Raw genomic sequence first — 23,600 nt, forward strand, 5'->3', positions numbered from 1 at the left:
TCACTCGCATTATGCAAACAACTGGAGATGTGGACAATGTGAATTGCTTCAAAAAGAAATTGTGAGTTAAGATTTGAAATACATTAGTTGTCGATGTCAAAAAATGTAAACTTAAGTTGTCATTTTTATGTTGTAGCAGCCTTAATATGCAGCCCCGACAAACAGAGTTCCTTCGAATTGCTCATGAGAATCAGCGACTCCTTCAGCGTTTAAACCAGTGCAAACCTCATTACAGCACGATTACCTGGGAACAAGACTGGATTAAAACTATCAAGCTGAGGGACAGCATTGCACTGTACCCAAGGAGAACAAATACTAAGGTTACTATGTTTCACATGATATTAGCACATGTGCTTTAAATAATAGGCCTACATCTGCAATACAATAATTCCAATTCTGTTTCTGGGACAGGAAAAGCTCTCATAGAGGTCAATGGAAGAATACAGTCAAACAAGTCAAGAGAGAAGAAGGAAAATCATGTCTAAAGTAACACAAAAAGAGACCGCACCGGTCCCCATGAACATGAACAAAAAGAGTGAATAAATGAATGACCAAATATCACCAATCTCAGAACTTGTGTCAAATCTACTTTGAAATGTGGAATATTTGGAATGTATAACATGTTGTTTTGTTGTGGTTTTAGATTGGTCTTATTTGCATTTGCATTAAACCGGCATTATACATGTATATTTCATTTTCAAGGTTCATTCAAAGGAAATCTTAAAAGGGTTAATAAATGTAAATGAATGGAATAGCATCACTGTAATTTATACAAAGCAGAAGTTCTACAGACATAGAACTTCACTGATAGCTTTTTTTAATTATTATTTTATTTATTTGTTTGTTTTTTAAGACAGCTGAACCTTTCTACAAAGACGTAGTTTGTAGACTTATCTGGGATGAATAAACTACTAACACAAGACAGCGGAACTATATGTAGTCTTTGTTTCCTGACGGCACCATAAACCGACACACTCAACGCTGAAAGAAGCCGCGTATTTGAACATTGCTAGCAAGCTAGCACATATTTTAGAGTAGTTTAGTATTTTTGTTACTGTACGAGAATGACATACTTTTAATGAAACCTAGTTTTATACTTAACCAAGCAAAATGAATCTCGACAGGCTTCGGAAGCGAGTACGACAGTACATTGATCAGGTAACACCCCAGTTTTCGAGTAGCCGGCTAGCACAAATGTAGCACATTAACAGCGTAGAATCTCGGTTTATACAAAGTAGTCATATTTTCCTGATCAAGCTGGACTATATTTTCATTTATTTGTGGTCACTTCCTTACTTTGCAGCAACAGTATCAAAGCGCTCTATTCTGGGCCGACAAGATCGCATCTTTATCCCATGGTAAGTAAAGTAAAGTGATAACTGCTGCCCAGTTTGTGTCAGTAGACATTACTTGTACTGGCGGTCAGAAATTGTTGTTGATCCTGGAGCTTTTAAGGAAGTAGTAATAATGTAGTTATCTACGTAAATACTCATAATAATCCATTTTGCTGTGCAATGCAAGGAGTATGTCAGTTGAGAAATGGAGCTATCTTGAACTTTACCATTACTCTCTTGGCAGAGGACCCCCAAGATATTTACTGGCTTGCTCAGTGCCTTTATTTGACCTCACAATACCATAGAGCCTCCCACGCCATACGTTCTCGAAAACTTGATAAGGTAATGCAGCGTGTTAGTAAGATATAGATCTAGTTTGGAAGTTCTCAATTTAAGCCAACTAATTCTATTTTGCACAGATGTTTGGAGCATGCCAGTATCTTGCTGCGAGATGCCATGTAAGTAATGAAAACGGCTGTATCACTAAACAGTTTGCAATTGACTCTGGGTGATTTTTTTTTTTTATTGCCTATATTTTTGTTAGTATGCTGCTAAAGAGTTTCAGCAGGCTCTGGATATTTTGGATGCAGAAGAACCAGCCAGCAAGAAGCTGCTGGAAAAGGGTGAGAAGGAGGAAACTGTCACACCAGAGGCAACTAAAGACTGGGGCATGTCGCCTGCTGCAGTAAGTGTACATATGTGAGATTGGTCTTGTGCTTTTGCTATTTTAATCTGTGATAACACAGTGACTGTCTGGCTGTGACAAATATGTCTGCTTAAAACATTCTTATGTGAGCATTTATTCATATTGTATAATAATCATAATAATCATAACGCTACACTTGTATTGCACTTTTCAAGCCTGTGTTACCAATGTTCTTCAAGCGCCACACTGTAACCATCATTAATTCACCCCATACTCTGTGGTGGTAAGCTACTATTGTAGCCACAGCTGCCCCTGTGGTAGACTGACAGAAGCGAGGTTGTCAATCTGTGCCATCGGCCCCTCCGACCACCACCAACCACTCACACACACACATAGGCAAACACACTCATTCATTCTGGCCTACTGGTAATGTTTTTAGTGGTATGGGAAACTGGAGCTAATCGCTGCGCCACCGTGCCGCCCACTTATAAATGATGTTATGGCATAATCATGTTTTTTTTTCTAAACTTCAACTTTTATTTTGTCAGATTAATAGCTCCATTTCCCTCCTGCGGGGTAAAATCTATGACGCTATGGATAACCGTCCACTGGCTACCTCCAGTTACAAAGAGGCCTTGAAACTGGATGTGTACTGCTTTGAAGCCTTTGACCTTCTCACAGCCCACCACATGCTGACTGCACAGGAAGGTAAGCTTGTTCTGTGCACAGGTTACATTAACCGAGAATTCTCCATCATTTACTGAATATTTTGAACTTTGACAAAAAGCCGTAATTAAAGTCCAAACGCAGCACTGCTCTATCTGTGTGGTAGTGCGAAAATAAATAATTAATTATTATATAATGATTAATTCAAGCTTTTGAAAACAGACGATGTGGAAAATTGCTTTTTATTTATTTATTCATGGTTTGAATTGAAGAAATGCTACAATTTTAGTAGTGAAATATGAGCTTTAATATTATTATGCTTATAATGACGAGCACAGGGTGGCTCCGAATAAGTTTTAATACATTTTTATTACAAAATTAATGTTTCATGATTCTATTCAGAAATCTTGTTGAGTTTAGTTCTCCATTTATCCCGCAATCTCAGATTTTTTCCTGCATACATCTCAATAAACACCTAAAAAATGCATATAATGATTAATTAATGACTGATGAAAATAGCTCATGGTGGATTTTTTTATGCCCCTGTCTGTCCCTCCGTCAAAATGACTTGGAGAAACCACTGGTTCATGATACGTTTTTTTTAGATCACATTTTAGTGTGTGATGTTTCTTGTAGAAAAAGATTTCCTGGACTCCCTCCCTTTGAATGAGCAGTGTACAGAAGAGGAGGAGGAGCTGTTACATTTCCTTTTTGAACATAAATTAAAAAAGGTATTCACAATTTTCTAAATGCTTTTGTACTTGTTGCTGTTCTTGATGGACTTTGATTTTTCTTTTCCAGTACAATAAACCCAGTGAGTTGGTGGTTCCTGAAATTGTCAATGGTCTTCAGGACAATTTAGATGTTGTTGTGTCACTTGCTGAGAGGCATTATTACAACTGTGATTTCAAGATGTGCTACAAGCTAACATCAATGTAAGCTATGTAGTGTTGGTGTCAGTAATAAAATATTGTGAAATATTTTAGAACTTACTCATATTTTGTGGTACTTCTACAGTTAAACATTGAATTTATATTGAAGTGCTCTTCATTTCAGGGTAATGGTTAAGGATCCTTTTCACGCCAATTGCCTACCTGTTCATATTGGAACCTTAGTTGAGCTTGGAAAATCAAACGGTAATAATAATGCAATTCTTTATTTGAGCTATACAACTTTCAGCCCAATTAATTTTTTTTCTTTCTATTTTTTCAGAGCTGTTTTATCTTTCACATAAACTTGTGGATCTCTATCCAAACAATCCAGTAAGTGACATAAGTGCTTCTTTTCGTCATGAATGCTCCATAGTGTCACTGCTAATCTATCATCACTGTAGGTTTCATGGTTTGCGGTTGGCTGTTATTATCTTATGGTTGGCCATAAAAATGAGCACGCTCGACGCTATCTTAGGTAAGTACATCATGAATGTATTGTGTATGTTTCCTAAATTTGGAATCTGTTGTAGAAATGTATTTATTATTTTTGCAGCAAAGCTACCACCCTTGAACGGACCTATGGACCTGCCTGGATCGCATATGGTCATTCATTCGCTGTAGAGAGTGAGCATGATCAAGCTATGGCAGCTTATTTCACTGCTGCCCAACTAATGAAAGGGTAAAATCTTAAATGAAAAAATACAAGGTTATGCAGATGTGTTTTGTCTGTATCGAGGTTTCACAAAGCATTGTGTTATTTTTGACTATAATACAGGTGTCACTTGCCCATGCTGTATATAGGTTTGGAGTATGGTCTGACAAACAACTCCAAACTTGCTGAACGCTTCTTCGGCCAGGCACTCAGTATTGCCCCAGAGGACCCTTTTGTCATTCATGAGGTGGCAGTGGTTGCCTTTCAGAATGGAGAGTAAGTTGTGTAACAACTTATGAACTGCTTGTGTTTATTTATCCATCAAGCATTTAATTGGGAATGCTTAAAACAAATTGTAGAAGGAATGGTACTATTTATTGGTGGTTATATGAGTAATGAGTAAAGTATTTTGTTTTCTTGCTTTCAGCTGGAAAACGGCAGAACGATTATTTCTTGATGCTATGGAGAAAATCAAAGCCATTGGCAATGAGGTAAGTAAATGTTTGTCCATTTGTTCAGTTTTTTCTTGGTTTACGGGACCAATAAAGACTGCATGTGTCTGCCATTAATAGGTGACTGTTGACAAATGGGAACCTTTGCTCAACAATCTGGGTCATGTGTGTCGAAAACTCAAGTAAGTACTGTTTATTCAGGTACAGAAGAGCTGTAAGGAAAGCTTTGTGCTCATTAAATTATCGAACAGACAAATGTAGAGGTGATATTTGGAATTCAAGAGCAGTTTATTATTAGCAACAATTGTGCACTGCTTTTTTCAAATGTTTATTGCCAATTTATGCAAAAATATTACAGAATTATGCACAGTCTCTATTGAAAGGACATAAGGAGCATAGAAAAAGTATTTAAGTGGTTGAAATGAAAGCACTGAAAACGTGCTTTGAGTGAGGAAAATCTATGCATAATGAACTGTTCAAGATAAACGAATTAATTATGGATTAGGATATGGAGATCTATTTTGCAATCCAGTATATTCCAAATGCAGCTTGGGTTACACAGAACATTAAGTATGGAGTTTGCATCTAAATAAATGTGTCCAATAGGCACAGTCATACATACAAAAAATAATGTATTCATTTGATATCTATTACTAAAAATCTGATGCTTTTATTACGACAGTTTGGTTCAACTTTTTTTCCTTGAAGTCCCACTGCTAATGCCGGAGACAAGCCAGGCCCCCAGAAATGCATCAAAATATATAAATTATTGCCATAGTACTGTATTGGTTTCAAAAGTAACAAACAAACAAAAGTTGTGGTTTTCTTAATTGTCTGTGTGGAAATGTTTACTATTTGATATTATTGATTGAACTGTATTGATCTGTATTATGTATTTCATAATAATGTCACTTTATTTTGTGTGTCTCAAGGAAGTATGACCGGGCTCTTGAGTACCATAGACAGGCACTTGTCCTAATACCACAGCATGCATCCACATATTCAGCCATCGGCTATGTGCACAGCCTGATGGGTGACTTTGAAAGTGCTATCGACTATTTTCACACGGTAGGTTGATGTTAAGTTAAGGCTGGAACAACGTTATTGTTCACGGCATTTCAGCTATTCTGTGTGTTGAAACGGGAGGCTTTTAGTACCATAAACCCAACATCAAGCATAGAACAGTGTGACCAAGGTTATTTCTGATGGCTGTTTTCATCTTTATAGGCACTTGGATTAAAAAGGGATGACACATTTTCTGTTACTATGCTTGCTCACTGTATTGAGATGTATATTGGGGACACGGATGCCTATGTTGGTAGGTGACATTGTTAAAGTTGAGATATAATCTTTGTATTACATACTAGTCCTCATAATGTGTATCTATATGTAGCTGCTAGCCACAGACATTGTTTTTTATCTTTATAATGTAGCTACAGACGTTGATGACAAAGTAAGAGCAGGCCTGAACACTCCGGCACTGATGAAGATGCTCAATACTTCTGAACCTGGAGGCATTTTGGCTACGCCAAGACGGGAGGAAGCAGAAGACACCAGTGCTATGTCCTTGGAAACGCCTGTGTCTAATCCGGATAAGGTGATGTTGGAAACACCTCTGCGGCTGTCCCTGACCCTGGATTGTGACCTGTATGATAATGACATGATGTCAGACACCAGCACGTGATGTCCGAATGAGAGGAGGTGGACTCAAGGACTACTGTAAAACCAAAACCCTGGCATCTGTTCTGCAAAATGATTCTTCATTCATGTGCATTCATTTAAAGGATTGGATTTTAGAAAGTTCTTCTGAATGTGTGGTTTGACCACATTATTATTATTGTCTCAAGACAGACTTCAAAATGCAAAGAACAATGTGCCTTGGTTGAACTTCAGTACTAGGCTTGGGTTAGAGCTGAAGACTTGGGGAAAATTCTCTGACATGTGGAACCAACACCTCAAAATCTCAAAGACTAATCAGTGCTGCCTGTGGCAGAATTGTGTTCCTTTTCCTGTGGATTTCATTTCTGAATAAAGAGCCAGCTATATACAAGCTATCTTGTTATAACTTGCTGTTGGTAATGCTCCAATAAATCATGAATTCTCTCAATGTTTAAATATCTTTATTGTCACATGTATTACTTTTGTTTTGTGTAATGTAAACATACTATTAAGATTACAATTGTATATTACTATTTTTAGTTTTATTGAAGTGTAATAATGGAAAGCAAACGGAGGGGTCAGCAAAGCCATCTATGGTTGGAACCTCCCACTGTACATCGCAGGTGAAAGATGACCGCATCAGGTTAGGGGAGGAGTTTTGCAGCATGGAATCAAAACAAACATCGCTTTTGGTCAGGCGCTTCCATGAGACCACTTCTAAATGGAGCTGTATCTGAGCGCCTTGACGAGCGATGGGCTGCACTCCGTCCAAGTCTGTTGTGGTTTACGGTCAGGACAGTGTATACCGAGACCAGGACACCGGCTCTACGTTAGTATATAGTTTTACTAGCTCTGTGTCCACACCAGAGAGATCCTCGGCTCGGGAGTGCGTGGAGACGAATGTAGAGGGTGGCAGACTCACTTTTCTTACTGGTACGTGGGGAATTGCCAGATGTTTAAGTTAAACTTCTGTAAAGGCTATGTAAAGAGAAACAAATATTACCAGTGACAGGTTGGAGGGATCATATTTAATTGATTTATCCCTGGCTTTTGTCCTAGTTCCTAGAGATCTCCGCGTGCGGTCGGTCCCAGTGAGCTCTTCATGCCCGGCGGGCACGAGCTCTGGACCGAGCAGCCCGTCGTTCAGCACTTCAGCCCAGGAGCCACAGTCCTAATGCGAAGTGACACGGAGAGTTATGGGACTGGTCAAGTCTCTTGAACATAGCGGAGAAATACATCGACATGTGCTACAGCTGAATATATTGTTCATTAAATGTGTATGATTATTGCTTTGTTGTGTTGCATGTAAACTATGGCAGAAATCGGTATTGACCCTGATAATAAATTACACAGGAAAGAAATCACTCTGTCACACTATAATCATGGATTTGGAGCATTGAAATAGAACTGCTCTGGACATCATTATATTACTATATATTATCATAGATGGCATGCTCTGGACCATTGAAGTAGAATACAGCTCAGGGCATTATTATTTTATTATATATTATTTGATCCATGCTCTGGACATTATTTTATTATTATATCATATTATAGATTCATGCTCTGGACGTACTGCACCCACCTATGGCAGTTTGCGAGATTGCCAAAACTCTCGCGAGAACAGGGCCTTGAGGCAGAGAAGAGGGAGAGAAATGAGGTCTGAAAAAGACCAAATGACTGTGAGTAAGGAGAAGAGCACGGTGGAAATCCAGTTCAGAGACATACCGCGGGAGCAGGACAACACAAGTGCAAACGCCAAGCAGAAGGAAGAGAAAAGGGAGATTTTTACCAAGGTTGGTGGTATTGTTTTCGTGTTTCGTGTACACAGCCATGGGGGGGAGGTGAGAGCTGTTCAGCACCGGGGACAGCGACAGCGCGAAACGCGGCGGATCAACGACAGAATTTAACAACGTGTCTGATAGCCTAATGCACTAGGTTTTAGTCTGTGTCATCAAAGATAAAAGCAGCTAAACGGACGAGGCTTATTCGTGTGCGCGACTGTTTTATAAAAGAAAAGAACTGCAGCCTGTTTTATGTGTAAGCCTTATTATGCACAGTGTATCATTAATCTCGCAATCATTTTAAAAGGTATGCCGATGATATTGCTGCATGTGAGCACAGTGAATACAAAATCAGCTTCTCACACTGTTATTGATCAAATATGTGTCATCTTAAGGTGGTGATTCGGAGGCTTCCACCGGGCATATCAAAGGATCAGCTCGAAGAACAGCTCAGTCCCCTACCTTCGTATGACTATTTTGAATTTTTCTCAGCAGATCAAAGGTAATTTGAATAACCTTATGTATCAAATACTTGACCCATACACATGTAAGTAATGCTTATATACTCTCTGCCCAGTTTGTACCCTCATCTTTTTTCCCGAGCATATATTAACTTTAAAAACCCCGAGGATATCCTGCACTTCAGAGACAGATTTGACGGCTATGTCTTCATTGATAACAAGGGTGCGCAGTCTTGTCATAAATGATACAAAAATGCAAAACATGAAGATTGCAAATGGAACATGTTATTAGTCGATGTATTGTTCTTGTTTTAGGTCTGGAATACTCCGCAGTGGTGGAGTTTGCTCCCTTCCAAAAAATATCAAAGAAGAAACTAAAGAAAAAAGATGCTAAAGCTGGAAGCATCGAGGAAGGTAACAAAGCGCAGAAGATTCCATGTATTCATGTATATTATCAGGTTTCAAATTATGATCAATATATATAAATATGATGAAAATGATTATTTATTATAGATCCAGAGTATAAGCGATTTCTTGAGATTTACTCCTGTGATGAGGAAAAATCTATGGCCAATCCTGAGACACTGTTGGGGGAGATTGAAGCAAAAACCAGGGAGCTCATTGGTAAAGGCACAATTTAAAAAAAAAATATATATATTATTCTTGACTTGATTTGTTTTTTGCTACTGTGTTTTGCAGCCAAACGGACAACGCCCCTCTTGGAGTACATTAAAAATAAGAAAATTGAGAAACAGGTGAGTAAAGGAAGTTTGTAAAACATGGTACCAGTGTACATGGTTTGTAACTATGACAATTGTAACTGCAGAGAATACGAGAAGAGAAAAGAGAGGAGCGGCGCAGACGTGAACTGGAGAAAAAGCGGCAAAGGGAAGAGGAGAAGAGGAAGAGGCGTGAAGAGGAACGACGCAAACGCAAAGAAGTGGAAAAGCAAAAGAAACTGTCTGAGAAAGACATCAAAATCAAGGTAAAGCTTTGGACAACAGTATTTGAACACAGAGAATATCAGAGTGAGTGTGTCGTGTTTTCTTTTATGTAAGCTCTTAAAGAAGAGCGACAGAGATGACGATGTTGACTCGGATCGAACGAAGGATAAAAGTGACGTAGGAGAGACAGAGCGGTGCAAATGGGAGAAGACCGGCAATCAGATGAAATCAAAGGAATTCAAGGAAAAGTAAGACATCGAAATTTCCTGAAATCCAAAATGCAGTCTGAAGTCTTTGTTGAGGTTTGTGGGGGTGGGGTGGGGGGTGGGGGGGGTGGAAAAATGTTTTGTTGATGACTTAAAATATGCCTGGCCCTGCTTTGATTGAACTTGCACATGTTTTCCATTTCCCAAATAAGGTTATTTCAGCATCTTTATGTGTGTTATACTCTGGTTTGTCCAGTAGAGGTCAGCCAGAGAGTGACAAGGAGCAGCAGCACAGCCGCAGGCAGAGAGAAAAAGATCACAGGGTGAAAGATGAGGAAAGGAAACGCCAAAGGCACCATTATGAGTTTGACAAGTTTATGCGCCGCAAAGACGAGACCAAATGGGGGAAAGGCTACTGCCAAGACAGAGAGGAAAGGAGAAAGAAAGAGGGACACCACCACAGCTATAACTACTGCCCCGACAATGGAGACAAACTGAGCAAAGAGGACCATGACGATCTGGGTAGTCGGAAGGAACGCCTCCGAAACAAGGTGAGCGAGAAGGTGAGCATGAGTGGGGACTCTATAGACTCCTTTAAGATTTTAGCTTTGTTTAAAAGTGAAATTCAAGTTACATAAATACAAGGTTTTAATGTGAGTATCGGAGCTTTTCCTTATATATGTGCCAGACCTAGAGTTCTGCAAAACACTTTAGGCATGAGATTGAAAAAAATAGAAACCTTTTATTGCCTTTTATAGCAGATATCAATTATAATAATTTTCTCAAAATTATACACTTTGGTTTTCCTTTTATTCGTAGGATCGTCCTGCAATGCAGCTTTATCAGCCCGGGGCACGGAACAGAAAACGCATGAGTTCGTCAGGTAAAAGTTTTGAATGCCTCCCAGCAGGCCACTCGCCTGAACCCACCACTGACCACTGCTTTGAGGCCGTCAATACAGGGTTGGACAAGAGCTTTGAAAAGAATAAAGATGAGCAATGAGTTGAATTGTTTTTTTTTAAATCAAGAACCATATCCAGTCGTTGTCTTCAAGTGTGGTTTTGTACATTTTTGTTTGAATGTTGCTTGACATTTTCTTGTTTTACATGGATTAGGTCTGATTTATTGTGCACATAATAATAGTATTATTATCATACATATACAAATGCTGCAAACAGCACAACTCACTGTTTTCTTCCCATGCGTTATTGTTAAGATACTTCCAAAGACAGCTTTTTATCAACATATTTTAGGCAGCTAGAAACATGTTTGTAAAAATGTCATCCTTCAAGTGTTGAGACGTGACTTGCAAACCTGCAAATGTAGACAGAATAATTTTGTAGATAACAATTACAAGGTGTATTTTATGTGTTTTAGTGAATTACAATATATTAGCGAATTATAATATATTATACGAGTATTAATCTAATTTAAAGAAGTATACATTTTGGAAAATAAATTGTTTATTCACAAAGAACACATACAGTTCTTTTTGTATAAGGCAAGATTGTATATTTATATTGTTTCAAGACCAGAATGATGTTAAGTTCTTCTAAAAGGCCTTATTTTAATCCTGCACATTATTTGTCAATCAAGCCTTCTGTGTCATCTATTTCCTGAAATGTGATGAAATAAAGCACTTTTACTGTTTCAGGCTTTTCCTCTGTGGCGCGGTGTTGCACAATTAATTCAGTTACAGTGCAGGCGTTTTTTTGATTTGCCAGTTGTTAATGTGTGAGTCATCTGCATGAAGAAATACTGTATACAGTGCACTATGTTTTCCTGGGTGTGTATGAGCTGTGGTTATCCTGAAGGCGCGTGCTGCGTTTTAACTGTTGCGTGAAAATGGACACAAATGAGTTCACACTTTTGATAAGTGTCAAATCAACAGGAAGTATGTCATGCAAGAACAAATCTTTGGGTGTTTCCACTTACACTGAAACCACCAATAATTTGTTTTACTTTCTCTACCAAAATGGGCTGATTAAGTAAGGTCCACACATTTCTTTAAGCGTTTGGTGCCAGCATAAAGAAATTCAATCCTATAGGCACAAAACAAGCGCTCACAAAACAGTAATGTGGCTGAAGTTTGTAAATACACACTAATACTACTACTTCTACTAATACTCTTGCATTTACAACTGGAATTTATTACAAACCCTGCCTTGAAATTGGACATTTTTATTGTTGAGTAATTGTTTCTTGTTAGAATAAACTAGCAAACAAAAGAAAAGAGTAACACTTTATTTTACACAACCCTTGATACATTGTACCTAACAAAATTTAGTACAATGCAATGGGCTCTGTTATAATCTGTAATAACTTGTACCTATGTAGTACGTACACAATGGAATAATTTGTATTTGTAGTTTGTAGGTAAATAATGTAATAAGACAAAATTCTGACTCTATCCTTAACCTTAAACCCTAACTCTAGGGTCTCGTGTCCTATTACATTATATACTTACAAAGTAACAAGTTATTCCATTGTGTATGTACTACATAGGTACAAGTTATTACAGATTATTACAGAGCCCATTACATTGTACTAAATTTAGTCAGGTACAATGTATCAAGGTAGTGTAAAATAAAGTGATACAGAGAAAAGAATTGAGAATATATTCCACACCTCCAGCTTAAGCATGTGTTCGTATATAAAACATTTCTCACCACCTGCTCTGGACTTCACCTGTTACTATTGGTTGCCTTGTGAATTTTGCCGCCCTAGTTGTGAGGAATAAAAACTGTCACATGGGCCATTTCCTTTCTGATAATTTGGAGCCCCATTTCCTCAGCCCCCTCTATCTGTGCCTCCATCGCTAACCGACAAACGCTCTCTGCTCCAGGAGGTGAGTTACAATGCTGTACCATGTTCCATTATCATTGTTCTATTGTTTCATTTCAGATGTCTGTTCATGTATTATACACTCCTACAGTCTTTCCCTATGACCCACTTATATTTTTGCTTTGAACACGGCATGAGTTGTGTTGTTTTTATTATGTATTACTTTTTAACTTATCTTTATTTTATAATCAGTTGAGATTTACATATGTAAATTTGTGTGAATGCATGAGTTGCTGGCTCGTGTGTTTGTTTGAAAATCCCCCTATGACTTATGGTTTATGGTTTATGGTAAATTGACAGTACAGTTCTGTATGAAGTGGAAATATTGTGGAGCGGCAAAGTGTGATGTTATGAACTGACACAATTGTGTAGGGGGTAGGTTTTGACTATGTGAAAGTATCAATCACAACAACCCACTCCTTTCTCGAATACTACTTTCAGCTATTACCTTTCTTTAATCTACTGTTTTTAACATTATATTCAAAAGAAAGACTTCAATTATCCAATCAATCCACCAAGTGTAGCTGTATCTGTGAGCATGACAGTGACAGAAGTGTTGTTTGACATATAAGCAAATCATAATAAGAACATTAAACATGCTGGAGTGTTACTTAGCTACTGATTCTTTCAAAAGATTTTTTTCTTTTTTCAGAATAAGAAACATTTGATACTGAACTGTTTGTATAAATTGCAATTTCACAACAATTTCTAGTTTGATGATGCAACACATCTAACACTTATATATTAAAGATATGTAATTGCACGTTTTACCAAACTAAGAAGTGTAATGTGAGTCAAGGGTGTAAAAAAGAAAATACATTTTTTTTAGCAATAACTAAAAGTTGTGTCTAAATAACACTTCTAACACATTTTATCATGTTTTGTTGAAATACACATTTCTATTTTTATCTTAGCAAACCCCTCCACATTGAGACATGAATTCAAGCAGCAGCAAGTTGGACAATGCCACTTTATCCCTCTTCAAGAATGTCAACACCAGCATTGCCATCTCGGTCATCTACATAATCATCACTCTGATGAACCTAATGGGCAATGGCCTGTCCATGTGGCTTCTGCTCTTTCGGACATCTCCCAAAACCCCGTCTATCATCTTCATGATCAACCTCACCCTCACAGACCTGGCTCTGGGCACTGCCCTGCCCTTTCAGATTGCTTACCAGCTGCAGGGATACGACTGGAATCTTGGGCCCAACATGTGCGGGTACTGTCATTTTATACATTTTATACTTTGAACAGTATTTAATCTTGTGCTTCAGTTTTATACAGTAATGGCATGACATGAACAAATAAGTAAATAACTCAAGTAAAAACAGTATTATCAAGCCAAAGGATCACAGTCTTCGTGCTTGCCTGGGTAATATGTGAAGCACGGTGTCAGGAGGAAGTGCATCTGACCAGAAACATAGGTCATACCACAGAAATCAGTCACTGGAAATCACTGCTTAACATTTGCTATATACATTTATACTTAATAACATAATTAACCTTTTTTTCCCCACGAGTAAAAATAAGGTTATTTAACCTTGTGTTAATCTGCCATGGGAGGTTGTTATATTGTGATCAAATGTTTCTAAAACACAAGACAGATCAAACAGCAAAGTTTGGACTCTCAGAGGAAGTCGATGGCTTTAGTCTCCTCATAAACAGTGGTGTTGTTGTAGGACCCACATAGGCTGCGACCAATATAAAAATAACATGTGATACCAAAAAAAGCCATGTTTTGGAAAGTTTTATCAAAATATTGCATTTACTTACAGTTCTAATCCAGGCATTGATCAGAAGCCAGATCCAAAACAATTTATCAATAGTAATTTCATACAACAGCACCAAACCACTGAAGATGGTCCCCTGACCCACTTGTTGAGAACCACTGCTCTAAAAAGCTGCTTCTGTGACCTGTAAGACATTATACTATGCATCATGCATTACTGTACACCTCATTTCAATGTGGCTCTTTCTTCATAGTTTCCTTACCATGATGTTCTTCACAAACATGTACTGCTCCATCCTGACCATGATGGCCATTGGCATTGACCGCTACCTGGGCATCGTGAGGCCTCTGCTCTTCAGGGAGACCAGAGAGAGAAAGTCTTTGGCCATCATCAGTTGCCTCTTCATGTGGGGTTTAGTCCTGAGTGTCCTGTACCCACTGATGACTACGGACTTGACCTTTGACATCCCTGAACTGGGGATAACCACATGCTTCGACGTGTTGAAGAAAAACATGCTTCCGTCTCAAAGTGCTTGGGCTGCCTTCCTCTTTTGCACATGTTTTGTTCTGTTCTTCTTCCCTTTCTGCATCACAACATTTTGTTATATCAGAGTGATCAAACAGCTGGGCAGAGACTCCAAGACAGCGCAAAAAGATAGAGCTATACGTTTGGCCGTCATTGTTTTGATGGTCTTTACCCTTTGCTTTGCCCCTAACAATATCATTTTGCTAGCCCACACAACTATGAGAATATTTTTTAAAAAGTCTCTCTACACGGCCTATAAACTGACTTTATGTTTCAGTTGCCTCAATAGTTGCCTTGACCCATTTATATACTACTTTGCCTCCAAGGACTTCAGGCAAAAACTGAGACAGATAATGAACTGGCACAGCCTCAGTAGCACCGAATCAAAGATGGAACCCAGAGAGGCTTTATTTTCAATGCAAAGTGGGTTATGAAAGTCAGGCGTCTATGATGTCATGATGCAGCGAGAGAGGGGGAACACCGTACATTACACACAAACTTACTACTTGTTGTATCTTGTTCATTTGTGTGCATTTTCTGTTTTATTTGTGTTTATTGTCATGTTTTTGGTTATTGTGATGTACAGTAAATAAATTAAATCGTAAAGCCTACTCTTTTTTTTTAAATCCTGTAACAATCCACTTGCAACATAAAAGCCTGCACACACACAATTTTGTGAGGCATCAGGAATCAGGTATATTCAATGACATTTCAAAAGAAAAAAAGGTATACACAAAATAATCTGTTGTCAACAAATAATGAGACATTAGTTCTTCGTATGTGTTAGAGGTATGTTGCTTTTTTGTTTCTTTTGAGTCCATGTAGTTCTTTATTATTCGTCAATTTGATATTTTCCTATATTTTCATGTACACCTTTTTTTCTATTTTTTTGATTTGCATGGTTGAAGCAGGCAGATAATAATTTTTGGTTCAAAGGTTATTGGGATGGATTTTTTTTTTTAAACTTCTTTTTAATTTAATTCCAAAATGCATTGTGGAGCATGTAAAGAAGCGATGGATAATATTTTCAGGATTTTGTTGTTTATACAGCAGAGCCGCCTTAACCAATGGGCTAGCAGGGGCTGGAGCCCAGGGGCCTACCATAGTCAAGGGCCTATCACGGGGGCTGACAAGACCCTCGTTCATAAAAATAGAGAGTCTGCCCCACTGAAATAGCTCTAAATCAGGGGTGCCCAAACTTTTTGTCTCCGAGGGTCAAAATGAAAAGGTGCCTGTGAGTCGCGGGCCAAACACGGCGATGTCAAGCACGAAAAACACATATAACTGATACATATAATTTGATTTTATCTATGCAAATAACATGCCTGCATCTACAGCACCTACAGTAACTTTACCTCATTCGTTAACTCAAAGAAAATGCCACATTAGATTACTTTGAAAGTGTCGGTTCAGCATCAATTCTTTTATAAGTCAATTTTTAACAACCTTTGCTATAAAAGTTGGAAAACTGTGAAAGTTGCTGCTACAACGCTCTGTTATTGATAAACACCAAGACAACAGTGTTTCCTTAACTTTGCGAAAGGAGTGAAACAGCGCCCCCAATTTGACGCTGGTGGTCAAAAAGTGTACTGCCTCCATATTTACCGTTGAGAATGAATGGAAGAGAGTTAGTATTAACCACACGCAGCGCAAAAGTAGGTCACTCTCTGGCGGGCGGGCCAAATCTGGGATAAAAATCCAAATGACATAACATTATTTTAGATTATCAAAAAATACACTACCTGGGAAAATTTCACTTAACTGGCATACAAAATGTAGGAGTTATGCAAAAAATAAAAGCACAAAAATGTGCCTGGGTGTGATAGAGGGTTAATAAATGTAGGATTTTGGATTGACGCTCTCATAATTTTATTATTACCTTTGTTATCCACGGTTAATGGCTGCAGCTTGGAAAGAGGGCGGTATCCATATAATTGCGTCATCACGCATGCGCCAAGACGTCATTAGCCGTAGCCTGCTGCTGCCGTCGGTGCTGCTGAGTGGCTGAAGAGAGGTAGGTAGTTTCATTATTTACATTATATACCCTTGTGCTGGTTCAAAGTCAGCGCTATATATAGCCCAAATGTGTTAAATAAAAATCTAAAGAGAAACACTTTTATATTTGTTGCAACGTCTGTTTTCATGGTAGTAATAGATTCTCAATAATTGTTTTATTGAGTTATAGAACTGTGGGCATTATGAGGATAGATTATTGAATAACACACTTTTTGCAATGTGTTTTATTTTCATAGCCACATTAAGCAACGTTTACTATGGTGCTGAACCCTGTCATTTCAAAGCTGGTGGGCAAATTGGTTGTGCTGGCAAGTGCTTCTCCCAGAAGACAAGACATTCTTCGAAATGCTGTATGTTTTATTTCACTAAAATTTTGGTTTTCCAAAATTGCAATTTCTTATAACGGCTGTGGAAATGAATTGTCATAGCGAGTGCAAGCTGGATAATTGGATAGAACTATTTGTGAGCATGTTGCAACTTATTTCAATTTGAAACCGTGTGCATTACTGTGTTAGGACCCTAAATCAGATCTGTAATTGACAGAATGCCGCATGAGTAAAAAATGCACAAATTACTCACTTTTGCACATGGGCAAATGCTTAGTAAATGGGCCCTTAGTGTAACAATCTAATATTAGAATTTTGAAGCCACAGCTACAAAATCATTTATAGGCAACTATTGTTATGGTAAAAATAACAATTTTATTACGACTGCTTCACTGTTATTTGGCAGGGCTTAAGATTTGAGGTGGTTCCATCCTGGTTTAAAGAAACTCTTGACAAGGCACTCTTCAAGGCACCATACGAGTATGCAGTGGAGACGGCCAAACAGAAGGCTTTGGAGGTGGCCAGAAGGATGCCTTTTGTAAGTATGTGACTACAACACCAAAATAATAATTGTCACAAATCATCATTCTTTAATGCTATTGTATAGAAACACCTGAAAACTCCAGACATGGTCATTGGAGCAGATACAATTGTGGTAAGATGAAGGTAGATATTATTACAATCATAAACCCATTTCTGCTGCTGATTGTGTGTCTTGTGTGTTGGTTTTCATAGTCTGTAGACGGCCTCATACTTGAAAAACCAACAGATAAGAATGATGCTTACAGAATGCTGTCAAGGTGAGGCTGATGCAGTACAACAGATCTTTATGACTACTGTTTCTTCATTTTATGTCATTTATGGTTATTGTAGCCTGAGTGGTAAAGAACATAGTGTTTTTACTGGGGTCGCAATTGTCCTTTGCCATGAAAAAGGTATGTCAAACTTCTGTCTACAGCATTATTATATAGATTACATGTTAAAACTAAAGCATTTACTTTTTTCAGATGATGAAGTAGACTACCAATTAATTGACTTCTATGAAGAAACAAAGGTTAAGTTTGCTGATCTGTCAGAAGATATGCTGTGGGAGTACATCAACAGTGGTGAACCCATGTGAGTATGGCCCATGTGTGTATAACTGAGGTAATACCTATCGATTTTTGCTGACCTAGTAAGCTACATGACCCTGCATTTGAGGGATGTAGGGCATTTAGTTAATGATTAACTTGTTAGGAGGTTTTTTATGTATTTAAATTAACCAAGTAAGTAGTTAAGCAGTGTCACTAAAACTATTAACTAATGTGCCCCAGGGACAAGGCAGGTGGCTATGGAATTCAGGCTCTTGGTGGCATGCTGGTGGAGTATGTCCATGGAGACTTCCTCAATGTTGTGGGCTTCCCTCTCAACCACTTTTGCAAGCAGTTGGGCGTAATTTACAACAACCTTCCTTCCTCCGACCAAAAAAGCTCCTCTATCGTTCTATCTCATCACAACCAAGTCACCACCACAGTTATACCGCAAGTGTTAACCGGCGACCCATCTGTGAGCCCATTAGCAAGCCCAGCCCATAAGGTAAGGTGTCATTTCTTCCTCAAAGACTTTTTATTATTTATATTCATTTTACCTCTTGTAGGTAAAAAGGAAAAGTGACCAGAAGGATATGCATGAAACCTCCCAGCAAATGACCAACAGCCTGTCCAAACATGGAGAGAGCCAAGGGTCAGAGTACATGGCATTACAAAATATCACCAGCAGAGGGCGGAGTGTATCAGTTAGTGAAAACACTGAACCCAAGAAAGGAGACTTGCAGAGGATTATTACCCTCATGGATGGATTTAGATCTTCTAAGGTATTTGAACTACATTGAGTCAAGATGTGATATATTTCCACAGATTAAAATTAACTCATGTAATTGAACTTTTAATATTTCAGGCTTTATTTACCGCCTCCAAAATGGGAGTGTTTGACCTGTTGCAGAAGAGTCCAGGTTTGAATGCTTCACAGGTAGCTGCAGAAATCAAAGCTTCAGTCAAAGGAACTCGGTGTCTGCTGGAGGCCTGTGTGTCTCTGGGACTAGTAACCACCTGTGAGAAATGTCAGTAAGTTAGACGCACACATGTTGAATGGAAAATACCTTTAAGTCACATTCTTTTTATCCGTCGCCAGCTCACCAGAAGCCAGTGTACAAGAACAGCACGTTGGCAGCGCAGTTTCTGGGCTCAGATTCTCCATTCTCTTTGCATGGCTACATTATGCACACAGATAATGCAGTGTGGCCTCTTTTCTCTCATCTTGAAAATGCTGTACGTGAGGGAACAAATCAGCATGAACAAGCGTTTGGCAAGAAAGCACAAGATTTGTTTCAGGTGTCCTTTTTTTGTTCCGTTTAAGAAGACATCATGAAACTAAAGATTCAGTTATGAGCCAGTGAAAACCTTTGACCATGTTTTTTTCTCCTCCGTTGTCTTTAGGACTCATACTACGACAGCCAAGCTTTAAAACTGAGGTTTATGAGTGCCATGCATAGCATTGCCAAAGTAACAGGGAAAGCTGTTGCAACAGCTTTTGATCTTTCTGCATATAAAACGGCCTGTGACCTTGGAGGTAAAGTAAACTGTAGATGGCTGACACATAATGTTTTGACCTGCCGGCTTTAAATTTTGACTATGTTTTAGGGTGCACTGGGGCCATTGCCTATGAATTGACTAAAGTGAACCCTCAAATGTCTGTCATAGTGTTTGACTTAGCTCCAGTTGTAGAAATGAGAGAAAAATTTCAACCCCAGCACATGGACACGGAGAGGGTGTCTTTCATGGCAGGTAAGATACTGCATTTATAAGTGTTTTATTGCAGGTGAACTGTATGTGTTTTATTAAACTGCTGTTATGAATGGACAGGTGACTTTTTTAAAGATGACCTACCAAAAGCTGACTTATATGTACTAGCAAGGATACTTCATGACTGGTCAGACGAGAAAGTGGATATCCTGCTGAAAAAAATTGCAGACAACTGTAATCCAGGTAAAATGTCTTAATTTATTGTATCAAACCTTTGTCAGTGGTATTTTTAGTATTTCAGTTGTTTGATAAAAGCATTGGCTACATAAAGAATTGAGCCTAAAAGATCAAAGGAAACATTTGTATGTGCTAATACACTTGCACGGTGCTGCCAGGCTGCGGAATCCTGCTCAGTGAGATCTTCCTGAATGAGGACAGAAGCGCCCCAAGTCGAGGGCTGCTCCAGGCCCTTAGCATGAGCCCAGGCAGACAGAGGAGTGCACAGGAGTACTGCTTACTGTTGGAAAGACATGGTTTCACTGTTAAAGACTTTAAATACACAGACAACCTCCTGGATGCTATGCTTTGCCTCAAAATCTGACCAAGAGATTCTAAATCTCCACATAATCTGCTTGTAACGTAATTGTATTTCCATGTTGTATTGGGTTGTAGGGTGTGCGTTGCTCATAGCTGAGACTATGTTGGATGGACCGACTCCTCACTCGGCTCTCCAGTCTCTCAACATGCTGGTCCAGACAGAGGGGACCGAGAGGACAAAGCGACAGTATGCAAAACTACTAAAGAAACATGACTTTGGACACACACAAGTGGTTCACACTCTGAATTTCTTAGATGCCCTTTTATCTGTTAAATTGTAGAAATTATAAAACGGTGAACTGCTCTGTTCAATGCACACGTTCCACATCACTGAACACTGTCATTGTCCGAGGAGTTGGCAAAGTACTTTAAGAGTTTGGATCCCTTTTGAAAATAAAGGTTTTTGATGTTGTTACTATAGTTTCCCATTTTCTGGCATCGTACATCACTAAGATAACCAATAAGACTACAACAGTGCTCGATGGAGGAGGAAAAGCACTATCTAAATTGAGACCATTTACCATCTTTCAAAAGGCAATTCTTGTGGAAAAAGTGAACTAATCTAATGTGCTTTGACTTCCTAAGGGTTGCACCACTAACCCATTCATTTCTTGTTCCATAAAATGGAGTCATTTAATAACTTCTTTTGTTGTGGAATAAAACCTGTATCATTCCAGCCTGTTCTTCAATAGATATTTTAATGAACACAGTGTGTTACCAGATACAGTTTTGTGTTCGTGTGGAGGCCTGAGCAGGAGCCAAGTATCTGACAGGAATGTGGAAAACTGTCCAGTCAGAACAAATCGATCTTATTCTCGGTGACGCTCAAAGTGTATCTGGATTACTCCCTGTTTTGAACGGCTCTCTTAAGTGTTTTTTCTCAAAGGGTAATGAGGGCGGTCATGTTATTTAAGTCTATTTTCTTGTCAGTCTTGGTCCAAGCTCCTGGTGACATCTGATTTCTATTGCTCAGAATATGGTTATTTGATCAAGAGAGACAGAACAAGACTCCAGCAAAGGTCAAAGTTAACGGCAGTCAAGGTTTGATTGATAATGAATTCAAACATATCAAATGACATCACACATTTAGGTCCCTGTAATTTAAAAATAATAATAATATAACGCTCCTTGGCAGTGCTTTAGCTTGGTGCATAAAAGTGTAATAATGTAGTATTTCATGAAATGTTACTTTTTTCTAATGATTAAGAAAATATTTGTATTTATTATTTTTAAACCAGTAATTTGTAAATGAAAAAAAATATATATTATTATTACATGGAAAAAGGCCACACGTGCAATTTATTTGAAAGTTATATGATTAATTCTAACCCTAACATAGCTGGAAATTTGGAAGTAATTGGTTAATAAGGCTGTGAAATGCATGATCCTCCGTGCCCATATACTTACCATGATATATATATCCTTTTACCATGTTAATACTGTGATAATGTAAACCCATTTGACAGTTTGAAGGCAAAAATAAAATAAAAAACATTGAAAATAATTATATCCAAAAGTCTTTTCACTTTTACTCATGTTTTCTGGCTATGTTTAGCTTCTTCTAAATTAACATTTTATTCATGTCATTGTATGTGTAACATCTAATGAAGCACCTCCAAATTTGCATATAAGTTGTACCCCACTTCAAGCTCAAAGTAGGAAGGTCAGCAGCACCCATACAAAGCCTCCAATAATAATACAGTGTTTAGAAAACATGATTATGTTGCTCTGAATATACATGTATATACTGACATACTGTATGTCCACATCAGTGGAACAAGAACATAATGAAGCATTTCACAAAATTATTTTATATCCACTTATCATCTCCCAGCTGCACTCGCTCACCCCTTAAATCCTAGATACAGCTCCAACGTTTGTGTACAAGCATGTACATGTAAATTCAATCTCTAATGAAAACCATTCAAGTCAATCAGGTTTAGCAGAGACCAAAGGCCAGTGCAATTTAGGAAAATTGCTCAGACTCCGAAGTAATCTTGTGTAATGTGATCTTGCCTATTGAACACTGGCTGCACTGTACGTGTCGGATAAAGGCTCAGTCATTTTCTTCAGATCTGGACTTGACAAGCGGCATGGATCTCCACCTGCAAATAATCACCATTCTAGTGTTAAGTGCTTTGATATTACAATGACTGATTTAAGACTATTTGATGCTACAGAGATTGAGAAACACTTCCAGATGCTGATAGTGGGAAAAGTATAGTGTGTGATGTTTACTGTTGAAGAAAACCCTGGAAAATATTTTTAACAACCTAACTTTGGCCTGTGCAACATCAAATATATGTTTGGCTGCCTCAGAAAGTCATTTGCTTCCTGCTGTGCACTATGCAGTGATGTGTGTTGTTACAGTATTTACACCGGATGTCCTTCCTGATGTGTCTGAAGCAACTGTCTTGATATGTTTACCCTTAGTACTGGCGCAGAGAATTTAATAAACAAGAATAACAAGTATGCCTAATGCAATCCAAAGTAAATGAGGTTGAAATTTTATGGCGATGTAATTACTAAAAGTAACCGCACGGGGGCAATATACGCTAAAGAAAATCTGTCTGCTCATAAACTGCTGTAATGGCCTATAAACGACCATTTCACTGGTTTAGAGCCATCATAAAATATATATATATATCTTTAAAATGACCTGAATGACTTTGTGAAGGTCTGCGTCTGCGTGGTCTGCACCCAGAATAACAAACCGTATAATCAGTCAATGTTTTGTTAGGCTGTACAGGGTTCTCCAAAGTGAACTTGTGGTTATGGCACCTGTTTCAAAAGCCCGGATTGTTTATCAAAGTCCTCCTCTGTCAACAAACAAAATAAACGGAGTGATGGCTGGCTCCTCGCACATCTGATTTCGCCAAATGCGCAATTGTTCAAAGTGAGGCGCGCTTCATTGATTTGTTTCAAGGCAGAGGGAAAAAAAATAACCTCGGGGCTTCTACCAGTTAGAAATAACAATGGAGTCCTTCTTGGCTTTTTTTTGTTTGTTTGTAGTTTTTAGTTTCGACATCAACGGAGAGATCTG

The 23,600-nt window shown here is 38.4% G+C and overlaps 4 protein-coding genes across 7 annotated transcripts; all 4 read left to right on the plus strand.

Moving 5' to 3' along the window:
• The first annotated feature begins 968 nt into the window (after positions 1 to 968).
• cdc16 (cell division cycle 16 homolog) lies at positions 969 to 6,789 on the plus strand. The gene is made up of 18 exons (XM_079563048.1): positions 969 to 1,158; positions 1,304 to 1,358; positions 1,579 to 1,676; positions 1,754 to 1,792; positions 1,879 to 2,019; positions 2,529 to 2,688; positions 3,283 to 3,377; positions 3,448 to 3,581; positions 3,703 to 3,782; positions 3,859 to 3,908; positions 3,980 to 4,053; positions 4,132 to 4,257; positions 4,354 to 4,506; positions 4,658 to 4,721; positions 4,803 to 4,864; positions 5,615 to 5,750; positions 5,910 to 6,000; positions 6,116 to 6,789. The coding sequence occupies exons 1-18, from the start codon at positions 1,111 to 1,113 to the stop codon at positions 6,364 to 6,366; spliced, it is 1,857 nt and encodes a 618-aa protein (XP_079419174.1). The 5' UTR covers positions 969 to 1,110; the 3' UTR covers positions 6,367 to 6,789.
• Positions 6,790 to 6,985: 196 nt separating this feature from the next.
• upf3a (UPF3A regulator of nonsense mediated mRNA decay) lies at positions 6,986 to 11,312 on the plus strand. Of its 4 annotated transcripts, none has more exons than XM_079563581.1 (12): positions 6,986 to 7,274; positions 7,401 to 7,618; positions 7,899 to 8,137; positions 8,521 to 8,627; positions 8,703 to 8,809; positions 8,902 to 9,000; positions 9,100 to 9,210; positions 9,286 to 9,341; positions 9,413 to 9,571; positions 9,645 to 9,778; positions 9,996 to 10,299; positions 10,556 to 11,312. In XM_079563581.1, exons 2-12 carry the CDS (start codon positions 7,615 to 7,617, stop codon positions 10,736 to 10,738), a joined length of 1,503 nt encoding a protein of 500 aa, XP_079419707.1. In that variant the 5' UTR covers positions 6,986 to 7,274; positions 7,401 to 7,614; the 3' UTR covers positions 10,739 to 11,312. The 4 variants fall into 4 exon arrangements, with proteins under 4 accessions (XP_079419707.1, XP_079419705.1, XP_079419708.1 ...); XM_079563579.1 differs by having other exon boundaries at positions 9,993 to 10,299; positions 10,556 to 11,310; XM_079563582.1 differs by having other exon boundaries at positions 6,987 to 7,274; positions 9,993 to 10,287; positions 10,556 to 11,305.
• Positions 11,313 to 12,495: 1,183 nt separating this feature from the next.
• p2ry8 (P2Y receptor family member 8) lies at positions 12,496 to 15,408 on the plus strand. The gene is made up of 3 exons (XM_079562626.1): positions 12,496 to 12,588; positions 13,514 to 13,802; positions 14,567 to 15,408. The coding sequence occupies exons 2-3, from the start codon at positions 13,516 to 13,518 to the stop codon at positions 15,270 to 15,272; spliced, it is 993 nt and encodes a 330-aa protein (XP_079418752.1). The 5' UTR covers positions 12,496 to 12,588; positions 13,514 to 13,515; the 3' UTR covers positions 15,273 to 15,408.
• A 1,402-nt stretch (positions 15,409 to 16,810) lies between these two features.
• Positions 16,811 to 20,769, plus strand: asmtl (acetylserotonin O-methyltransferase-like). Its single transcript, XM_079563585.1, has 15 exons — positions 16,811 to 16,852; positions 17,091 to 17,204; positions 17,587 to 17,718; positions 17,788 to 17,835; positions 17,916 to 17,980; positions 18,054 to 18,115; positions 18,188 to 18,296; positions 18,494 to 18,755; positions 18,817 to 19,032; positions 19,116 to 19,278; positions 19,350 to 19,549; positions 19,655 to 19,787; positions 19,859 to 20,002; positions 20,081 to 20,203; positions 20,356 to 20,769. The coding sequence occupies exons 2-15, from the start codon at positions 17,112 to 17,114 to the stop codon at positions 20,559 to 20,561; spliced, it is 1,956 nt and encodes a 651-aa protein (XP_079419711.1). The 5' UTR covers positions 16,811 to 16,852; positions 17,091 to 17,111; the 3' UTR covers positions 20,562 to 20,769.
• The last annotated feature ends 2,831 nt before the right edge of the window (positions 20,770 to 23,600 follow it).

The sequence above is a fragment of the Gobius niger genome, assembly GCF_951799975.1.
Source record: "Gobius niger genome assembly, chromosome: 9".
Classification (NCBI taxonomy): domain Eukaryota; kingdom Metazoa; phylum Chordata; class Actinopteri; order Gobiiformes; family Gobiidae; genus Gobius; species Gobius niger.

Bases quoted from the DNA above. Each gene is read 5' to 3' on its own strand.
- upf3a (XM_079563579.1), top strand. The intron at 8,810-8,901 runs GTGCGCAGTCTT...TTCTTGTTTTAG, and splicing joins TGTCTTCATTGATAACAAGG to GTCTGGAATACTCCGCAGTG. The intron at 9,572-9,644 runs GTAAAGCTTTGG...CTTTTATGTAAG, and splicing joins AGAAAGACATCAAAATCAAG to CTCTTAAAGAAGAGCGACAG.
- cdc16 (XM_079563048.1), top strand. From the start codon at position 1,111: ATGAATCTCGACAGGCTTCGGAAGCGAGTACGACAGTACATTGATCAG. The intron at 2,020-2,528 runs GTAAGTGTACAT...TTATTTTGTCAG, and splicing joins GGGGCATGTCGCCTGCTGCA to ATTAATAGCTCCATTTCCCT. The intron at 4,722-4,802 runs GTAAGTAAATGT...TGCCATTAATAG, and splicing joins TCAAAGCCATTGGCAATGAG to GTGACTGTTGACAAATGGGA.
- p2ry8 (XM_079562626.1), top strand. From the start codon at position 13,516: ATGAATTCAAGCAGCAGCAAGTTGGACAATGCCACTTTATCCCTCTTC. The intron at 13,803-14,566 runs GTACTGTCATTT...CTTTCTTCATAG, and splicing joins CTTGGGCCCAACATGTGCGG to TTTCCTTACCATGATGTTCT.
- asmtl (XM_079563585.1), top strand. From the start codon at position 17,112: ATGGTGCTGAACCCTGTCATTTCAAAGCTGGTGGGCAAATTGGTTGTG. The intron at 19,033-19,115 runs GTATTTGAACTA...TTAATATTTCAG, and splicing joins ATGGATTTAGATCTTCTAAG to GCTTTATTTACCGCCTCCAA. The intron at 19,279-19,349 runs GTCAGTAAGTTA...ATCCGTCGCCAG, and splicing joins AGTAACCACCTGTGAGAAAT to CTCACCAGAAGCCAGTGTAC.